Source organism: Melanerpes formicivorus, unplaced genomic scaffold (genome assembly GCF_026170545.1).
Source record: "Melanerpes formicivorus ecotype bairdi unplaced genomic scaffold, bMelFor1.0.p_v2 SCAF_1, whole genome shotgun sequence".
Classification (NCBI taxonomy): Eukaryota; Metazoa; Chordata; class Aves; order Piciformes; family Picidae; genus Melanerpes; species Melanerpes formicivorus.
This window is the reverse complement of record NW_027142353.1, coordinates 5,350,632-5,367,566: the sequence shown is the minus strand read 5'-3', so window position 1 is coordinate 5,367,566 and position 16,935 is coordinate 5,350,632. Positions and strand designations below refer to the sequence as shown.

Genomic DNA, 16,935 nt, shown 5'->3' with positions numbered 1-16,935 from the left:
CTACAACCTCCCTTCAGGTAGTTGTAGAGAGCAATAAGGTCTCCCCTGAGCCTCCTCTTCTTCAGGCTAAGCAACCCCAGCTCCCTCAGTCTCTCCTCTTAGGGCTTGTGTTCCAAACCCCTCACCAACTTTGTTGCCCTTGATACTGTATTTGTCAAGTGTGTAAAAGAAAAAATGGAGTACAAGACAGTTTTCTTAATTTAAAAGAATTTACAGTTCCCAGAAATAAGGTATTGTGAAAATTAAGTGGAGGTATGAACAACAGTGGGTTAATATAACCTCTAGGAATTAAACTCTGGTTCTGAGATGTATCTTCTTCTGAAAGGCTGAGACTGTTCAGAATGAGCAGGTTTTTCTGGAAAACGTTGCACTGCACTGAAGTTTGGGTAGGAGATATATGACCACAGTTTTTGCACTGTCATAGGGTGAGACACTAAAGACAGAATGTTTCACACTTGCTGTTTAACAGCTAAAGCATTAGGTAAGGGACCTTTTAATAGGTGTAAAGTATTGAGAGTAAGGAAGGAGTTCATTTCTGAAAATTAGTCAGCTTATTATTAATAGTCCAGAAAAGATACATGGGCGTTTTATCTAGCACTGTAATGTCTAAAATTATCTGTGCTGGCTAAACAATTTGGCCAATGTATTTCAAAAGAGGCTACATGAACTACAGACTTCAATCTGTGCTGGAACAAAGACTAAAGTGAACTTCTGACAAGAGAACTGTAATGGAAACTCTTCACTGAGGTTATAATTACAATACATGATAATAGTTAAATAGCTATTAATTCTAACTATAGTTAATGAACTTCAGATAGATATTTCACAGGATCCAGATATTCTTTTCCTGTATCTGTCAGTAAATTAGGAAATGCATAGTGAACTTGCTAAATAATTATTCTAACCTCCACACTTCAACTGAGTTAACTTGAAAATTGAAAGCTGATATTGTGTGCTTGCCTTAACAGCAGCTGCAAAAACTCTTGGGGTATGTGTATGGATGTTTGACATACAGAGGAGTCATATGTTATAACTGTTTAGTTTCTGTTGCCAAATGCATTTTCAAGTATGTAATAGCTTATTATCATCAGTACCAGTCCAAATCTATTTTGATGCAGTTTGATACTGGAATAATGTGCAAAGTTGTATCTAGAGTTTTTGCGCTGACTGATGCTGTGAGCTTTTAACACCAGCTGTGTTATATCAGAGATGTTCACATTGAACAGGGACTAAACTTACCTTGTCCTTCACTTCCTAATGGCAGAAGTTCTGTTGTACTAAACGAAACAAAGGGGAGTTGGTGGGAAAACAAACCAGACTTTCAGTATGTATGGATGGATAATTTTTTTTTCCAGTTTTGTGGGGGTTTCAGGGTTTTTTTTGGGGTTGTGTTTTGGTGTTTGGTTGGGGTGTTTTTTTGTGTTTATTAAATTACCCCCTTATGTTTATTGCTAACACTGACATTGGTAAGAGAAAACAACGTACTGTATTGAATAAAACAGGCTCCAAAGTAAAACATTGCTTCTTAAGGTTTTAACTTGGAATAATTTTATGGTAATAATGGAAGAGATGCAAATACATATCAGTAGAGTTAGAGTGATACTGTAGTCAACAAGAGAAGGAAATATGTGAACTATGAAATACTTTTATTTTGAATTTTTTTATTCAGTTTTGTAATGTGTTGTGGAACTACCTAATTTAGAAGGCTGTGTTATTTCTGGTAATAATAAAAAATAACTGCATATTAAAACATGTTGTGAACCATTGCTGTGTTTTGATGTACAGAGTTGTGGCTATCATATTACAGAAAAATAAATCATCCCATTAAAACATTATCCAGTTCACTGGTTCCCTTGTTATCCCCTTTTCTCTTCTAGAAAGAAGTCCTGTTTCCCATCACTGCTCTCACAGATGTATGAGTATTTCTACTCTGAGCTGTTTCAAATCACTCTAATAATTCACTGTGTACCCTCCTGCCAAATGAACATGGTCACTCACAGTATCAATCTCCCTTAGATAGAAAGAGAAAGATAAAAGGCCTTCACTCCTACTGCCTCTCATGAACACGAGACAAATGAAAACAACTCTGAAGTTATGTTACACTGAGACAAGGTCTAATACTCCCCCAGATTTTGCCTTGTATGTTCAAACAAATTTGTCCTACATTCCTAACCTAGGCCTTCTCACTTTGTGTAGTCTCTGTGCCCTCTGTCTACAATTAGGTATTTTTGGGAATGTCTTCCTCTCATATAATAATAAACCAGGTTGGAAGAGTCCTTCAAGATCATCATGTCCAACCCATCAACTAATCCAACCCACCTAAACAACTAACCCATGGCACCAAGCACCCCATCGAGTCTCCTCCTGAGCACCTCCAATGATGGTGACTCCACCACCTCCCCAGGCAGCCCATTCCAATGGGCAATCACTCTTTCTGTGAAGAACTTCTTCCTAACATCCAACCTAAACCTCCCCTGGCACAGCCTGAGACTGTGTCCTCTTGTTCTGGTACTGCCAGAAGTCCATTTTTTTTTATAGCCTGTGCTTAAACCACCTTAGTCTTTGGTGGTATATGACTGAACTGTTGGTTGTGGGCTTTGGTTTGTTGTGGGGTTTTTTGGTGTGGGTGTGTGTTGGTGTTTTTTGGTGGGGGTTTGGTTTGATTTTTGTGGGTGGTGTGTGTTTGTTTGTTGGCACCACAAAAGCATTAACAACAACAAAATCCAAAGACAAGGAAGAAAGCCAACCAAATGACACTTGAATGTGTCCACAGAAGGGCAACAAAGCTAGGGAGGGGTTTGGAGCACAAGCCTTATGAGGAGAGGCTGACAAAGCTGGGGTTGCTTAGCCTGGAGAAGAGGAGGCTCAGAGGAGACCACCTTGCTCTCTACAAATACCTGAAGGGAGGTTGTAGGCAGGTGGGGGTTGGTCTCTTCTCCCAGGCAACCAGCACCAGAACAAGAGGACACAGTCTCAAGCTGCACCAGGGGAGGTTTAGGCTCAAGGGGAGGAAAAAGTTCTTCCCAGAAAGAGTAACTAGTCATTGGAATGTGCTGCCCAGGGAGTCCCCATCCCTGGAGGTGTTCAGGAGGAGACTGGATATGGCACTTGAAGCCATGGTTTAGTTAGCCATGAGGTGTTTGGTGATAGGTTGGATTTGTTTTGTTTAGTCTATCATTATTCCTGTCCCATTCAACTACTGCAGAAATGGCAAATATGGGACAAAATTTAAACAGTTTTCAAAAAATAGATTTTGTAATATTTTTCTAAGTCTAATTACAGCTTCATGAAGGTTTTTGTGTCTTTGGCAGTGGCTGACAGTAATATACAAATAGGAGATACCAAAGAAAGGATGGGGCAAGGTAGTGGTCGGGTAAGGGCACAGGTAGTAATAGTTTCTTAGAGCAGTTTCCTAATTCTTCACAGAGTGATTACCCATTGGAATGTGCTGCCCGGGGAGGTGGTGGAGTCACCATCATTGGAGGTGTTTAGGAGGAGACTTGATAGGGTGCTTGGTGCCATGGTTTAGTTGATTAGGTGGTGTTGGATGATGGGTTGGACATGATGATCTTGAAGGTCTCTTCTAACCTGATCTATTCCTATTGTATTCCTATTACCTTTTTGGCTCAGGACTTCTGAAAACAGGATGGTGTCCCATTACTTCATAGGTCTGGATAGACTATTCTTCTTTTCTTTGTAATCAGTAGTTTGTCCAATAGATTTTCATTATCTACAATATTACTGTCTACAGCATCTTACCAGGAGAATCTTTGAACTTGCTACCTGTTTTCACTTAATGACAAAACAGCTACTGGTATTTTTTTCTAATACACATTTATAAAATGGCTTAAAATTTTGTTATTCACCAATAGATTAAAATTAACAGCTGGAGTAACAAATAGTGCATTTTAAAATTAGCTAAGACTAATTTACAAAACCCAAACAAAGAACCACCATCAAACCAAGTAACCCTTGTTAAGAAGATAAATCCTGAATTCTGTTCTTCTGGCTGTGGAACAGATTTGGACCATTCTGTGGTCTGAGCTGCTTTTGCTTTCCTTCCCAGAGTCTTCATCAAGTTAGGAGAGGTAGAGAATAAAAGCATTTGGAATACATTGAAATGTCTTCTTTCCTATCTGAGACAATTGATACTTAACAGGAAAGTTTAGTCTCTATTTTGAGAATCATTTGGTCAGCCAAAATTATTGAAACTTTTGAGATTACCTGTATTTAGCAAAGCTTGAAACTTGATGGTAAACTTAAGGCTAATCTTGTTTTTTTCAGACTGAAAACCTAGAGAGTACAGTAACCATACCAGATATCAGATTGCACAGCAACCCTTCAGCTTTTAATGTTTACTGCAATGTCCGCCATTGTGTGTTGGAGTGGCAAAAAAAGGAAGCATCTGTATCCTTGGCTTCAAAGAACAGTGTACAGAGTGGGGATTCAGACAGTGATGAAGAGGAGGAATCCAAAGAGCCACCTATTAAACTTCCAAAGGTAAGTAACTGGATACTTTTAAAAGTCTACCATGTATGTGATCTAAGCTTGCTATGTTCGTTATGGGGAGTAGAGAACAGCAATACAAGCTAAGCTGCTTGGAAAACACCTATGGTTTTCTTTGTAGTCCATCCAGTCCAGAGTCATCTAATTTAATCAATTCAGAAGATCCATGTGTCTGACAAATAATAAATGTTAAAGTCAACTCAATGTCGGGTAATAATTTGACTTGCACTTCTTTATTAGTATTAGTACTTGAAAATAACCTAGAACCTCAAAAGTCCACAGGCAGTGCCAATATAGCAGCTCTCACACCTGTCAGAAGCTACTAGGTGGTAGTGATAAAGAGGACTTTCTCTTGTTCTACCCCTCAAAAAAGTATAATTATTTCTGCTTTTGGAATTCAGTTGTTGGAATGTTTTCTAAGATTATTTACCAAGAATACATTTAATGGCAGCAACTATCAGTTATTCTTACTACCACAGTTTTCTGATGTTCACTTTTATTTTTTGGCTTTGGTACCTTTTGGCACTGGTAACTATGGACAGTTAGTAATGCACGTTTTAGCCATTATAGCTCAACAGGGTGAGGTTTGTACTATTTAACTCTTCTAAGAAGGATTAATGGTGGAAAGTCATAAATATAGATATGAGTTACTGATTTCTAAAGTATATTTTTAAGCTTGCTTTGATAACCATAGCTAATGATGAGTAGTTTTATTGATTTGATAAGTAATTGTTAAAAAAGGGGGTTGCTTCCACCAGGAGGAGACTTGATGGGGTACTTGGTGCCATGGGTTAGCTGTTTGGGTGGGTTGGATTGGTTGATGGGTTGGACACAATGATCTTGAAGGTCTCTTCCAACCTGGTTTGGTTTATTCTAATATTATTCTAATATTCTAATGTTAAACTTAAAACTGGGTTGTGGGTGATCCATAAAAGCCCTGTACTAAAAGAGCAAATGCTGGATTAAGACGATTAAGGTGGAATTAACTGTCTTGGATATTCCTGCAGTGGCATACATTTTGTTGCTTAGCTAATAAGCCTAAGCAAAAATAAATATTTTCAACCTGTATCAAAAAAATAAAAGAACAGTAATTACTCTCCTGAGAAATTGACTTTAAGTCTTAAAATTAAGAGAATGTGTAACCCATGTCAAGTATGTTTTCATATATGTATAGTAGAAATTAATGCAGAGTATTATGTACTCTTAAATGAACATAGAAGCATGAGTATTGAGTGGTTAGGAGAGGAAAGACCAAGAAAATAAAACAATAGTTTAGATAAGACTTCTTGAAGAAAATAGGTGGGGTTTTTTGGGAATTCATTGTGGGTTGTAATGGCTGCGTCCAGGCTAGAATATTGTGTACCTTTCATAAGGTGAATTTGCGCTTTTGTCAATCTGAAGTGTCAAAGGTGGTGCAAAGGGAGCAGGAGGATGACTGCATGGAAAATGGCAGGTTGTGTCATAGAGCAAGGCTGCAGCAGTGCTTGTTTTGCTTCAGAGACCTTTCAGAAGGCACTGAGACCAAGATTAAGATCTCTTGGAAAGATGCTTACTCTCTCTTTCAGTGCAGTTTGAAGACTCCAAACACTTAGTGAAGGTCTAAAGATACAGTCTCTTATTTTAAATGAGTTAACTCTGCTCATTTTTCTTGCATTGTCATCGTTATTACGTATTGAGTTTGAGAAGGAGCAGTCTGTGGAGGGAGGCTTAACTGAAATCTCAGAATATTCAGGAATTCTAGCAGGGAAAATAAGGAGTGGCTCAAGCAGTGCTCTTACAGATGTTGTATTAATTGGTATAATGCAATATGAGTTGTAGTGGCAAGCAACTCTTATTTTTTGTATCCTCACAAAAATAAATCCAGAGACTTTGAAGGGGAAAGTACTACTGTTACTAGCATCAGCTGTCAAATATGTCATTACTCAAGTTGGGAAGTCAAATTGCAAGCCACTTCTGGCTTACTGGTTCACATTAATGAGCAAGGAAAGAGGTCTGTCAAAGGTGAACTTGACAGAAATTAGAAGCGCTTGGAGACAGTTTGTCTCACCTTGTCCAAAAATTTAAGTTTCCTTATTTTTCCAGGGAACTATTTTAGATATGCTCTTCCATAGGATGTCACTACTTCTGTTGTGATATTTGCTAGTACAGTTGCATAGGTGGGTTCTTTATTTTTATTTTGAATTACTATTGTATTGTGTATTACATTTTTGTTATCCAAATAGCTATCTTGTTCTGTAAACATTGGCATATACCCCTAGTGATGTAAAATCTGTACTTCTTTAGATCATTGAAGTTGGATTATGTGAAGTCTTTGAACTGATAAAGGAGACAAGATTTTCTCATCCATCCTTGTGTCTCAGGAGTCTGCAAGCCCTACTTAATGTGCTTCAGGGCCAGCAACCAGAAGGCCTGCAGTCAGAGCCTCCTGAAGTCCTAGGTAACACCTCATCTGTTATTGTCTTTGTATTAACATGCATCTGTACTGACAGAAGAAAATGGTTCCTAGCAAATATTTAAGAGATAGTTACATATTTGTGCTTAACTGAGTAACTTGATTCTGTAGTGTAAATGCTCTGTGGTGTATGTAACCTGCACTTCTTCAGCATTAATCATTTGTAGAACAGGAGTGTTGGCACATAAGGGTATATATTGATAAAAACTCATGTATCTTTCCTGTGTAATGGGGAGTTTCACTGACACATGGTAACTAACCTTAAAATGCATACAAATTGTGATTTGTTTTACTGAAGCTATAAAATACTTGGTCTTAATGGAAAGAAGATAGTTCTATAGTTAAATTCTCTTCTGATCTGCTGTTGTAAGCTGTAGCTTAGCTATTTAATGTTGTAATTTATATAAAGCTATATATATAAAAGTGTTCTTGCTTGTATTTCGTCTAGCCATCCAAAAGCTTCCCTGAAAATCAGTTTTTCTTTTAATGATATTTAAAGTGAATGTTAAACCCCTGATGGCTTTGAGTCTGTGATTGATTATACATTTAAGTTAAAATCTAATTATCTTTGGTTAATTCATAGCTTTTACTAGTTTATAGAACTGCAAGGAGGGCTAGGCTGTAGCATATGTTGTTTAAAAGGAAGAAAAATGAAATGCATTAAGACTTTCTATGTATGTTTTCCTATGCTTTGACTCAACAGTGTTCCATTTTCAAAGATGATAGTGATTTGTTACATAAGTTTTTATTTTATACTTATGTCCAGAGTATTAAAAAGCCGCAAAGATGGCTTCTCTCTTGATTGCTGCCTCAGAGATTATATATACTATCAAAAAAATTGAGCTGGATTTCTGTTCAGACCTGGATTGTTACAGATGTTTACTGCTAAACAGTGCTTGAAAAGAGCTACTGTGGTCAAAAATTATTTGCAAGCTTTGATTTGAAATTCTTGTTTCTGAGAAAGGAGATGTGTGTCATCATGGGTAATGGTCTTAAAAATTAGACAAGTTTGGTCAAGACCTACACATCTTGGTGATGAGGTAGACTGAGTAGGCAGGTAAAGTAAGTCACTCTGGGCCGTTTCTTATTAATGTGTTCCACTCTAACAGAAGGACTTTGCTTTTCTTGTTCTCTGACCATTGTGGTTATCAAGATGGGTTTTTTTCCTAGCTGAAAAAGAAGGAAAAGTTAAGGATGTTTGAGATCTCTTCAATAAGATGCTTTATTCTAAACTTTATTACTGAGAAAAGATGAATCATACATTTTGCCAGTCAATGGTGAATTAAACTTACTTGGTGTGATTTGTGACTTGTCTGTGTAATTATTATGTTTTATCTGCAGAATCCCTGTTCCAGCTTCTTCTGGAAATCACTGTCCGAAGCACAGGCATGAATGACAGTACAGGACAGTCCTTGACAGCGCTGTCCTGTGCTTGCCTCTTCAGTTTGGTAGCTGCGTGGGGAGAGACAGGAAGAACATTGCAAGCAATCTCTGCTATCCTCACCAATAATGGCAGCCATGCTTGTCAAAATATTCAGGTCTTGTACTTAAACTTCTCTGTATCTGGGAATTTATGTAAATTATATATGCATGAGTTCTGAGAAGATCTATTGTGTAAATTCAGTCAACTTCATCCCTTGCTGGTTTTGAGATAAGAGGAGGTATTTCTTTGTCTTCAGTTGGATGTAGAACAGAAAATACAGTGTTTTAAAAAGTCATGTTTTTTCACTCCCTCACAATTTCTTTTACTATGTAGGTGCCAACCATTTTAAACTCTCTTCAGCGGAGTGTACAGGCAGTTTTGGTGGGCAAAATCCAAATCCAGGACTGGTTCAGTAATGGAATAAAAAAGGCAGCCTTGATGCACAAATGGCCACTGAAAGAAGTATCTGTAGATGAAGATGATCAGTGCCTACTTCAGAGTGATGGATTTTTCCTCTATCTCTTATGTAAAGATGGACTATACAAAATAGGCTCTGGATATAGTGGGACAGTGAGGGTAAGGTGAATTTTTTTTTCTTTGCTATTTTGTCTCTATTCTCCTTGTGTGAGGAATGATAGTTAATATTTTAACTGTTATCATAGTATCAGTCAGGGTTGGAAGAGACCACAAGGATCATCTAGTTCCAACCCACCTGCCATGGACAGGGACACCCCACACTAGATCAGGCTGGCCAGAGCCTCATCCAGCCTGGGCTTAAACACCTCCAGGGACGGGGCCCCAACCACCTCCCTGGACAACCCATTCCAGGGCTTCACCACTCTCATGGTGAAGAACCTCCTCCTCACCTCCAGCCTGAATCTCACCACCTCCAGCTTCATTCCATTCCCCCTAGTCCTATCACTACCTGAGATCCTGAGAAGTCCCTCCCCAGCCTTCTTGTAGGCCCCCTTCAGATACTGGAAGGCCACAATTAGGTCACCTCGGAGCCTTCTCTTCTGCAGACTGAACAGCCCCAACTCCTTCAGCCTGTCCTCATAGGAGAGGTGTTCCAGCCCTCTGATCATCCTTGTGGCCCTTCTCTGGACACGTTCCAGCATGTCCATATCCCTCTTGTATTAGGGGCTCCAGAACTGGACACAGTACTCCAGGTGGGGTCTCACCAGAGCTGAGTGACCTGCTGGCCACACTTCTCTTGATGCATCCCAGGATCTGATTGGTTTTCCAGGCTGCAAGTGCACACTGAGAGCTCATGTTGAGCTTCTCATCCACCAGCACCCCCAAGTCTCTCTCCTCAGGGCTGCTTTCCAGCCAGTCACTGCCCAGCCTGTATTTGTGCCTGGGATTGCCTCGACCCAAATGCAGGACCCTGCACTTGGTCTTGTTGAACCTCATGAGGTTGGCTGTTCCAGCTCAGAATCTTTTGCTTACTAATTATCAGTTCTTGCACCATTTGTTTAAAGCCTTCTGGTTATTTCTATGAGAACTGTACACCATTTTCTTAAAATTTTCTCAGTATGGTTGAAGACATTGCTTAGGTTGTGTAAAATTACCACTCTGGTATTTGTCAGATAACTGGACTTCTTTGCTTTTCAGGGCCACATATACAATTCCACATCTCGCATCAAAAACAGAAAGGAAAAAAAGTCTTGGTTAGGCTATGCTCAGGTAAGTGGATACTTAAGACATGCACCCCACCTCCCAACCCTCATGAGTAATTTAAGTAGGCCTTGCTTTGATTAAGTGAAAGGGCATACTTTATTGTCCTTTGGCTTTAGCTACAGAAAATCTTTTTTTTTGGTACTGACTTTTAAACTGTGGGAGATGAGAAACATCTGATGGTACTGGCATATACAAAGGAGTAATGAAAAGTATTACTGATGTGTGCTGCCACTGGAAAGACTTTCTCTGAATTTGATGATTTAAGGTGTAAATCTATGATTTGTGCACTCGATTGATATGCTTTGTAAAGAAGCCTGTGGATTTATAAATGTGCTGTTGCAACAAAATAGTGTAAAAGTCTTGAAAGATCTATGTGAAAACACATTTTAAAGCATTTGCAGTAAAATATGGATGTGGTGATTTGGTTGGGAGAGAGCTGAAGGTGTCTAAACAATAAGTAAAGATAATTGTTGATGCTATCACTGTAGTTAACTGTATTAGGATTTCTAAATGTTTTAGTTTTTAGAGTTAGTCAGTTTGGGGAATCTTGACATTTTCTTACACATTTGCTATTCATTATTGAAATAGTGGTTTGGTATTTTTTTAAATCCTGCTGTTATGTCTGTGCACTCTTTGTCTCAACTTCCTCAAGCAAAGCCAAACAAAAAACCTCCTCAACAAATGAGAGATTGTATTTCATCAAAAAATTACTTCATTTTGTAATTGCCGAGCAACTTTCACTGTATATTTACTTTCAACTGGGTGGTCTCATTGTCCTAATGTCACAGTATCACAGTATCACCAAGGTTGGAAGAGACCTCAAAGATCATCAAGTCCAACCTGTCACCACAGACCTCATGACTAGACCATGGCACTAAGTGGCATGTCCAGTCCCCTCTTGAACACCTCCAGGGACGGTGACTCAACCATCTCCCTGGGCAGCCCGTTCCAATGACGAATGACTCGCTCGGTGAAGAACTTTCTCCTCACCTTGAGCCTAAACTTCCCCTGGTGCAGCCTGAGACTGTGTCCTCTTGTTCTGGTGCTGGTTGCCTGAGAGAAGAGACCAACTCCCTCCTGGCTACGATCCCCCTTCAGGTAGTTGTAGAGAGCAATGAGGTCTCCCCTGTGCCTCCTCTTCTCCAGGCTAAACAATTCCAGCTCCCTCAGCCTCTCCTCATAGGGCTGTGCTCAAGGCCTCTCCCCAGCCTTGTTGCCCTTCTCTGGACACGTTAAGTGTCTCAATGTCCTTCTTAAACTGAGGGGCCCAGAACTGGACACAGTACTCAAGATGTGGCACCTTTGAAGTGAAATTGTTCATTACAAATATATAGTCTAGTTTTAGTTCTCGTGTGTGCATATATATACATGCATGTGTTTTTTATATATATACACACATGTTTAAATGTGTTTATTTTTTATTTCTTTCTGTGGGTTTGTTTTTTCTCATTTCACAGGGACTGATTTATCTAGGAAAAACACAAGTAGTTTAGATGGAAAGAAAAGTAGTGGTTGCATTTTCCTGTTACTAGATGAGTGGAAAGTGGGAACGAGAACACTGGTTTTTACTGCGTTTGTGGCTTTTAACCATAATTGTATGCACAGAATTGCTATTTGTTGCTTTCGAAGCTATGTATGAGGTTGAGCACACTGACCTACAGTGTGTAAAAAGTGTAGAGGAAGGAGGCAAAATTGCTGGGGCTTGTTGCAGAATTTGGTGGAAAAAAAGTAGATTATCAAAATGAAGCAAATTTGGTCTTAAAAGTAATTTTCCAAAATTTTGTACAATACTTAAAATTATTACTGTGTTTTTTTTCACTTTTGATATTATCTTGATGTAGTTAACTGCATTTTCATATCTCTGTATATTCTTACCCTTCACAGGGTTATTTATTATATAGAGAAGCAAATAGTCACAGTATGACAGCCATAAGAATAAACCCTGAAACTTTGGAGCAAGATGGTGCAGTTACTTTGCCAGGTAAGAACCTTTAGATATTTGAAGGTGTGGTTGCAGTTAGCTGCATTTTCAGCTAAGTGGAAGAGAAGTGCAAACAGATTTTCAGGTCATGAGTTAAACTGCTTCTTTGTCTTCAGTGTGCTGTTTTGGAGGATCTGCAATATTTTGTTGAGAGGTTTTTTGCATCTTACTCTCAACTACTGGAAGAATAGTGTAGTATCTTAAAATGTGTGGTCATCTCAATTTGAAGACTTTGAGAGTTCAGATTGGAATACCAATTTTTGTTTTCCTTACTTAAACTTTGAGTGTTTGGCTCAGAGTTCACTTTATTTTCACCACCTCCTATGTGTTAGGTAGTTAAAAGCTACAACCGATACCATTTAGTATTATTAGCCACTCAAATAGAAGGGCACAAGAGTGTTTTCCAGTGAAACAGTGATCATAAGAAAGATTCTGGTTTGCATCCTAACATAAATAATAGAAGGCACTGACTGAGATCAGTCAGAAAAAAAATCTTAAGGCTTTTTGTATTCTGAACACAAACAGTAGTTTTTGAAACAAATTGTGACTGTAGAATCTTCTCAATGCAGCTTTCTGCAGCTTCTTAAAATGTGGATTTCTGTTTATGCTGCTTGGTCTTTGTGGGACTGTATGAGACATTTGAGTGAGAGGACATTCAAGGACCTGACAAATTGCCTTGTAGAATTGTTTTTCCGTTTTCTTCACCTCAAGGCAGCTTCTTCAACCAGTAGGGTCCTTTGAAGTCCTTAATTATGTTATCAAACAAATCAGTGCTTTTCATGCAGATCATGGGAGAGGCTTGAGCACATTTAAAGGCTACACCTCTGAGCTGTTAGTTTTTCTTCTGCAAATCTCAGTGACAAATGCCATTCTGCAAGACATCCACATTTCTACTATAAAGAAGGGCAGAATAAACAAGTGTGGTTTCTAAACAAGAATGTATCGATCTTGTAGTGTCAAAGCATCTGGAAGTACCCATTCAGAAGTCCTTTAAGATGTTTCACATAGTTGCATTTTATGTTTTGTGATGGTGTCCAAGCGAACACTAGGTGTTCTTCATAACTCCTACCCCCTTTGTGTTTTTATTACGGTGTGTGGACATGATCCTGTCTGGGGTTAATCTCTTTCAAATGCCTGGGTTGGTGATAATACATTTAAATAAGGTATTGATATTTATTCATACAGGGATGCTTAGGAGATTAGAAGTTCATTAGGAGATGTGATTAGGAGTTGATCCTAGCTAGAAGTCTTGTGACCTTAGGAAGCTCAGTGAACTATAGACCATTATCTTCTCCTTTCTTAGACACTAGGATCCACCAGCTTCTTGAAACCATAAACTTTTTTCCAAAGGACAGTCTTTTTGCTCTGATATGTTAGCTAACAAATCTGAACATGTGTCTGGAACTACCAGACACTGTCAGCCTTCTTTTATCTGATGCCTGTGCTAAGTTTCGTATGCTTTCCTGGAGCAGTGGATCTGTATTCCTAGAGCTCTATGAGAATTTCCTGAGCTCTATGAGCTATGAGAATCCTGAGCTCTATGAGAATTTCTAGGTGACTGGACCCAGATTTATAGAGGAGGTTTTTATCTTGAACATTTCTTTTAACAGTGATGCTTACTATGTATTTTAAAGAAAAGCTGCTGTGTTCAGCTGAAGAAGTCAAAGTTAAGTCATGTATGCTTTCACTGTTTTTTGAAATATTTCATGAGCCACTCTTGGAGCTCAGGGCTATTCATTTAGTCTGAAAAGTATTGCTAACTGAGGGGAGCCTACATGAGCTCAAGTACTTACTAGCGAGCACAGTATGCACCATATAAATGTGACAGTGATTCTTGAAGGTGCTAACAGGCTAGAATTAACAGGTGTCTGTAGATACGTGCTTTTAAGTAAAATAAAAGCTCTTTCTGTTATAGTCATCTCCAGGCAGAAATCTTGGATATCTCAGTCCACAGTCTGTTCTTCAGGTTATGAAGCAGATGGTGTCAAGTACCTGTCCTTCAGTACTTTTTGTAGAGGTCACTTTCCTTTGTGCAATCAATGAAACAAGCTGTATATCAATCTCTCTTAGTAGCTCCATCAGCAGAGTAAGAAGGGAAGAAATAGTGCAGGAATCCACTTTTCATCTTGTGGAGACAGTCTTTGTTTGTGTGGGTGGGTTGTTTGGGTTTTTTTGGTTTTATTTTTTTCCTCTCTAATATGGGTGGTATTCTTCATTGTTTTTTCTTCAAAGTAGCTAACCTGTTTTCAATAAACATGTAATGCATTCAAGTATATGCTTTGTAAGTTTTCAGTGGATTTGATAATGGCCTTATTTAGGAAAAAAGCCTTTGAGCAAGGAGAAGGCTGTAACACTTGCAGAAAATTAGAGTTTTGATGTAGTACAATTGCTTAGAATACACATCACAGGTGCATACTAAAAGCTTTTACAGTTAAATATTGGGCTGACCACTTGGATTTAATACATGCTTTAACTGTTAGAGAGAAGAGTATTGTATGTGTTTGAGAGGGGGTCCTGGCACATAACAAGGTATTAGGAAAACAGTGTGATCTCTTGTGGTAGTTTGGACCTTGTCTGGAGGCCAGATGCCCACCAAAGCCACTTTATCACTCCCTCTCTTAAGTGGTCAGGGGGAGAGAGGGAAAAAAAAAAATATAACAGAAGCCAGTAGTAGGACAGGAACAATTTCAGTAACACTAATAAGCAAACATTGATAAACTGCATGGAAGCAAAAAGCAGAGAGAGAGATGTTAGTCTTTACTTCCCATCGGCAGGACGATGGTTGCTCTCGGGAAGCAGTGCTCTCTATGTTTGGTGGTTACTTGGGAGGATAGATGCCACTTCCTCTTTCACTTCATTCTTATACCTGAGCTGATGTCATATGGTATGGAATACCGCTTTGGCCAGTCTGAGTCAGCTGGCTCAGCAGTGTCCCCTCCCAGGATTTTGCCCACCTCCTCAATGTAATGAAAGGACACAGCCTGGATACTTATTCAACAGTAGCCAAAACACTGCGATGTTATTAACTACTGCTGCAAAAACACAGCACTAGAAAGATGCTGTGAGGTGAATTGACTCCAATTCTGTCCAACCCAATACATCTCTTTAGACAAATGAGAAATCACAAATAATTCTGACCAATGCATTAGAAGCAGAGAACTCATTGTGTGTGTATGGTAATATAAACTGTGTGCTTAATCTTTCTCTCACAGATTGTCATGCTGAAGGGCAGAACATCCTTTTCACTGATGGAGAATATATTAATCAAATAGCAGCATCTAGAGATGTAAGTATTACATGTGATAGGAAATGTATTTTTCTCTCAACTGAATTGTTCCATTGGCCCTCTTGGCTGCCTGGGCACACTGCAGGCTCATGTTCAGCCTACCATCGACCAGCACCCCCAGGTCCCTCTCTGCCTGGCTGCTCTCTAGCCACTCTGACCCCAGCCTGTAGCACTGCATGGGGTTGCTTCCAACCTTAGCAATACTATACTATACTACTATACTACAATGTGCAGAACCCGGCACTTGGATGTGTTAAATCTCATGCCATTGGATTCTGCCCATCTGTCCAGCCTGTCGAGGTCCCTCTGCAGCACCTCTCTACCCTCCAGCAGATCAACTCCTGTCCCCAGCTTGGTGTCATCTGCAAATTTACTGATGATAGACTCAATGCCCTCATCCAGATCATCACTAAAGATGTTAAAGAGCACAGAGCCCAGCACTGATCCCTGGGGCACACCACTACTGACTGGCCGCCAGCTGGATGTGGCACCATTCACCACCACTCTCTGGGCTCGTCTCTCCATCCAGTTCCTAACCCAATGCAGTGTGCTCCCATCCAAGCCATGGGCTGACAGCTTGGCCAGGAGTTTGCTGTAGGGGACAGTGTCAAAGGCCTTGCTGAAGTCCAGGTAGACTACATCCACAGCCTTCCCCACATCCCCCAGGCGGGTCACCTGATCATGGAAGGAGATCAGGTTGATCAGGCAGGACTTGCCCTTCCTAAATCCATGAGATGATGAGAAACTGCCACTTTTATGCATAAAGGAGCAGCATTTTGGTATTTATCCCCACAATTTTGATTTGTAATGAATTTTTCAGTTTTTCTTTTTTTTTTTTAGATAAATTTTCCTTAAAAATTTGTTGCTCTTTGAGAGGAAAAAAAATCTTATACATGGAATAATGACTTTTTAATACATTATCCTGCAGGGTCTCTGTGGGATAAGCTTCTTAAAGATTAATCATCATTTTATTTTTTTCCAGTTTATTTTCCTGCAAGTGCTTTGGCACTTGTTGGGGAATTTCAGCCAAACTTAATGGAAGGGGCATGAAAGATAATACGTTCCAAGAGATTTTTATATGAAAATTGCCTATTGGGCTAAAGCTATGGAAACCTGAAGTAGTGCTTCTACTAGGGGCAAAGCAGTTCTAGCTATTCTATTATTACAGTCTTGGTTCTGGACTGGTCATGGCATTTTGATGGTGAGAAAGCTGTAGTAGAGAGATGGGGCAGGGTTGGCAAGAGATGCCAGACATGCAACTGTAAGAAAATCCTGTGAATGGAGCAACTGTTTTATTTAACATGGCCCAATGAAGATACTTCATCAGCCCTTGTAATCAGAAATTTGTTTTAGCTATTTATTAAAGCAGTCACTCTTAAACTCTTAATTTATGCAGAATTGTGGGTTCCTAATGAGAAGTTTTTGAGGGGCTTGTAAGTAGTTATCAAAGCAAGATTTCTGTGAGTTTCAGTTAATTATTTCTCTAGCAGTTCACTATTGTCATTCACATTTTCATAGAATGTAATACGTTTAAGGTTGATCTGAAGCTCATCCTATTTGGCACTTCTTTTCTAATAGAAATGCTACTTTATCGATGTGTCCTCTGG

General features: G+C 39.2%; 1 protein-coding gene across 14 annotated transcripts in view; it reads left to right on the top strand.

Moving 5' to 3' along the window:
• Positions 1-16,935, top strand: part of MYCBP2 (MYC binding protein 2) — a 197,443-nt gene that overhangs the window by 32,824 nt on the left and 147,684 nt on the right. For all 14 annotated transcript variants that reach the window (XM_068155980.1, XM_068156571.1, XM_068156486.1 and 11 more), the window contains 7 exons: positions 4,285-4,500; positions 6,790-6,943; positions 8,300-8,496; positions 8,715-8,957; positions 9,996-10,067; positions 11,946-12,042; positions 15,255-15,328. In XM_068155980.1, coding sequence (XP_068012081.1) covers positions 4,285-4,500; positions 6,790-6,943; positions 8,300-8,496; positions 8,715-8,957; positions 9,996-10,067; positions 11,946-12,042; positions 15,255-15,328 — 1,053 coding nt within the window. The remainder of the gene's footprint in view (positions 1-4,284; positions 4,501-6,789; positions 6,944-8,299; positions 8,497-8,714; positions 8,958-9,995; positions 10,068-11,945; positions 12,043-15,254; positions 15,329-16,935) is intronic.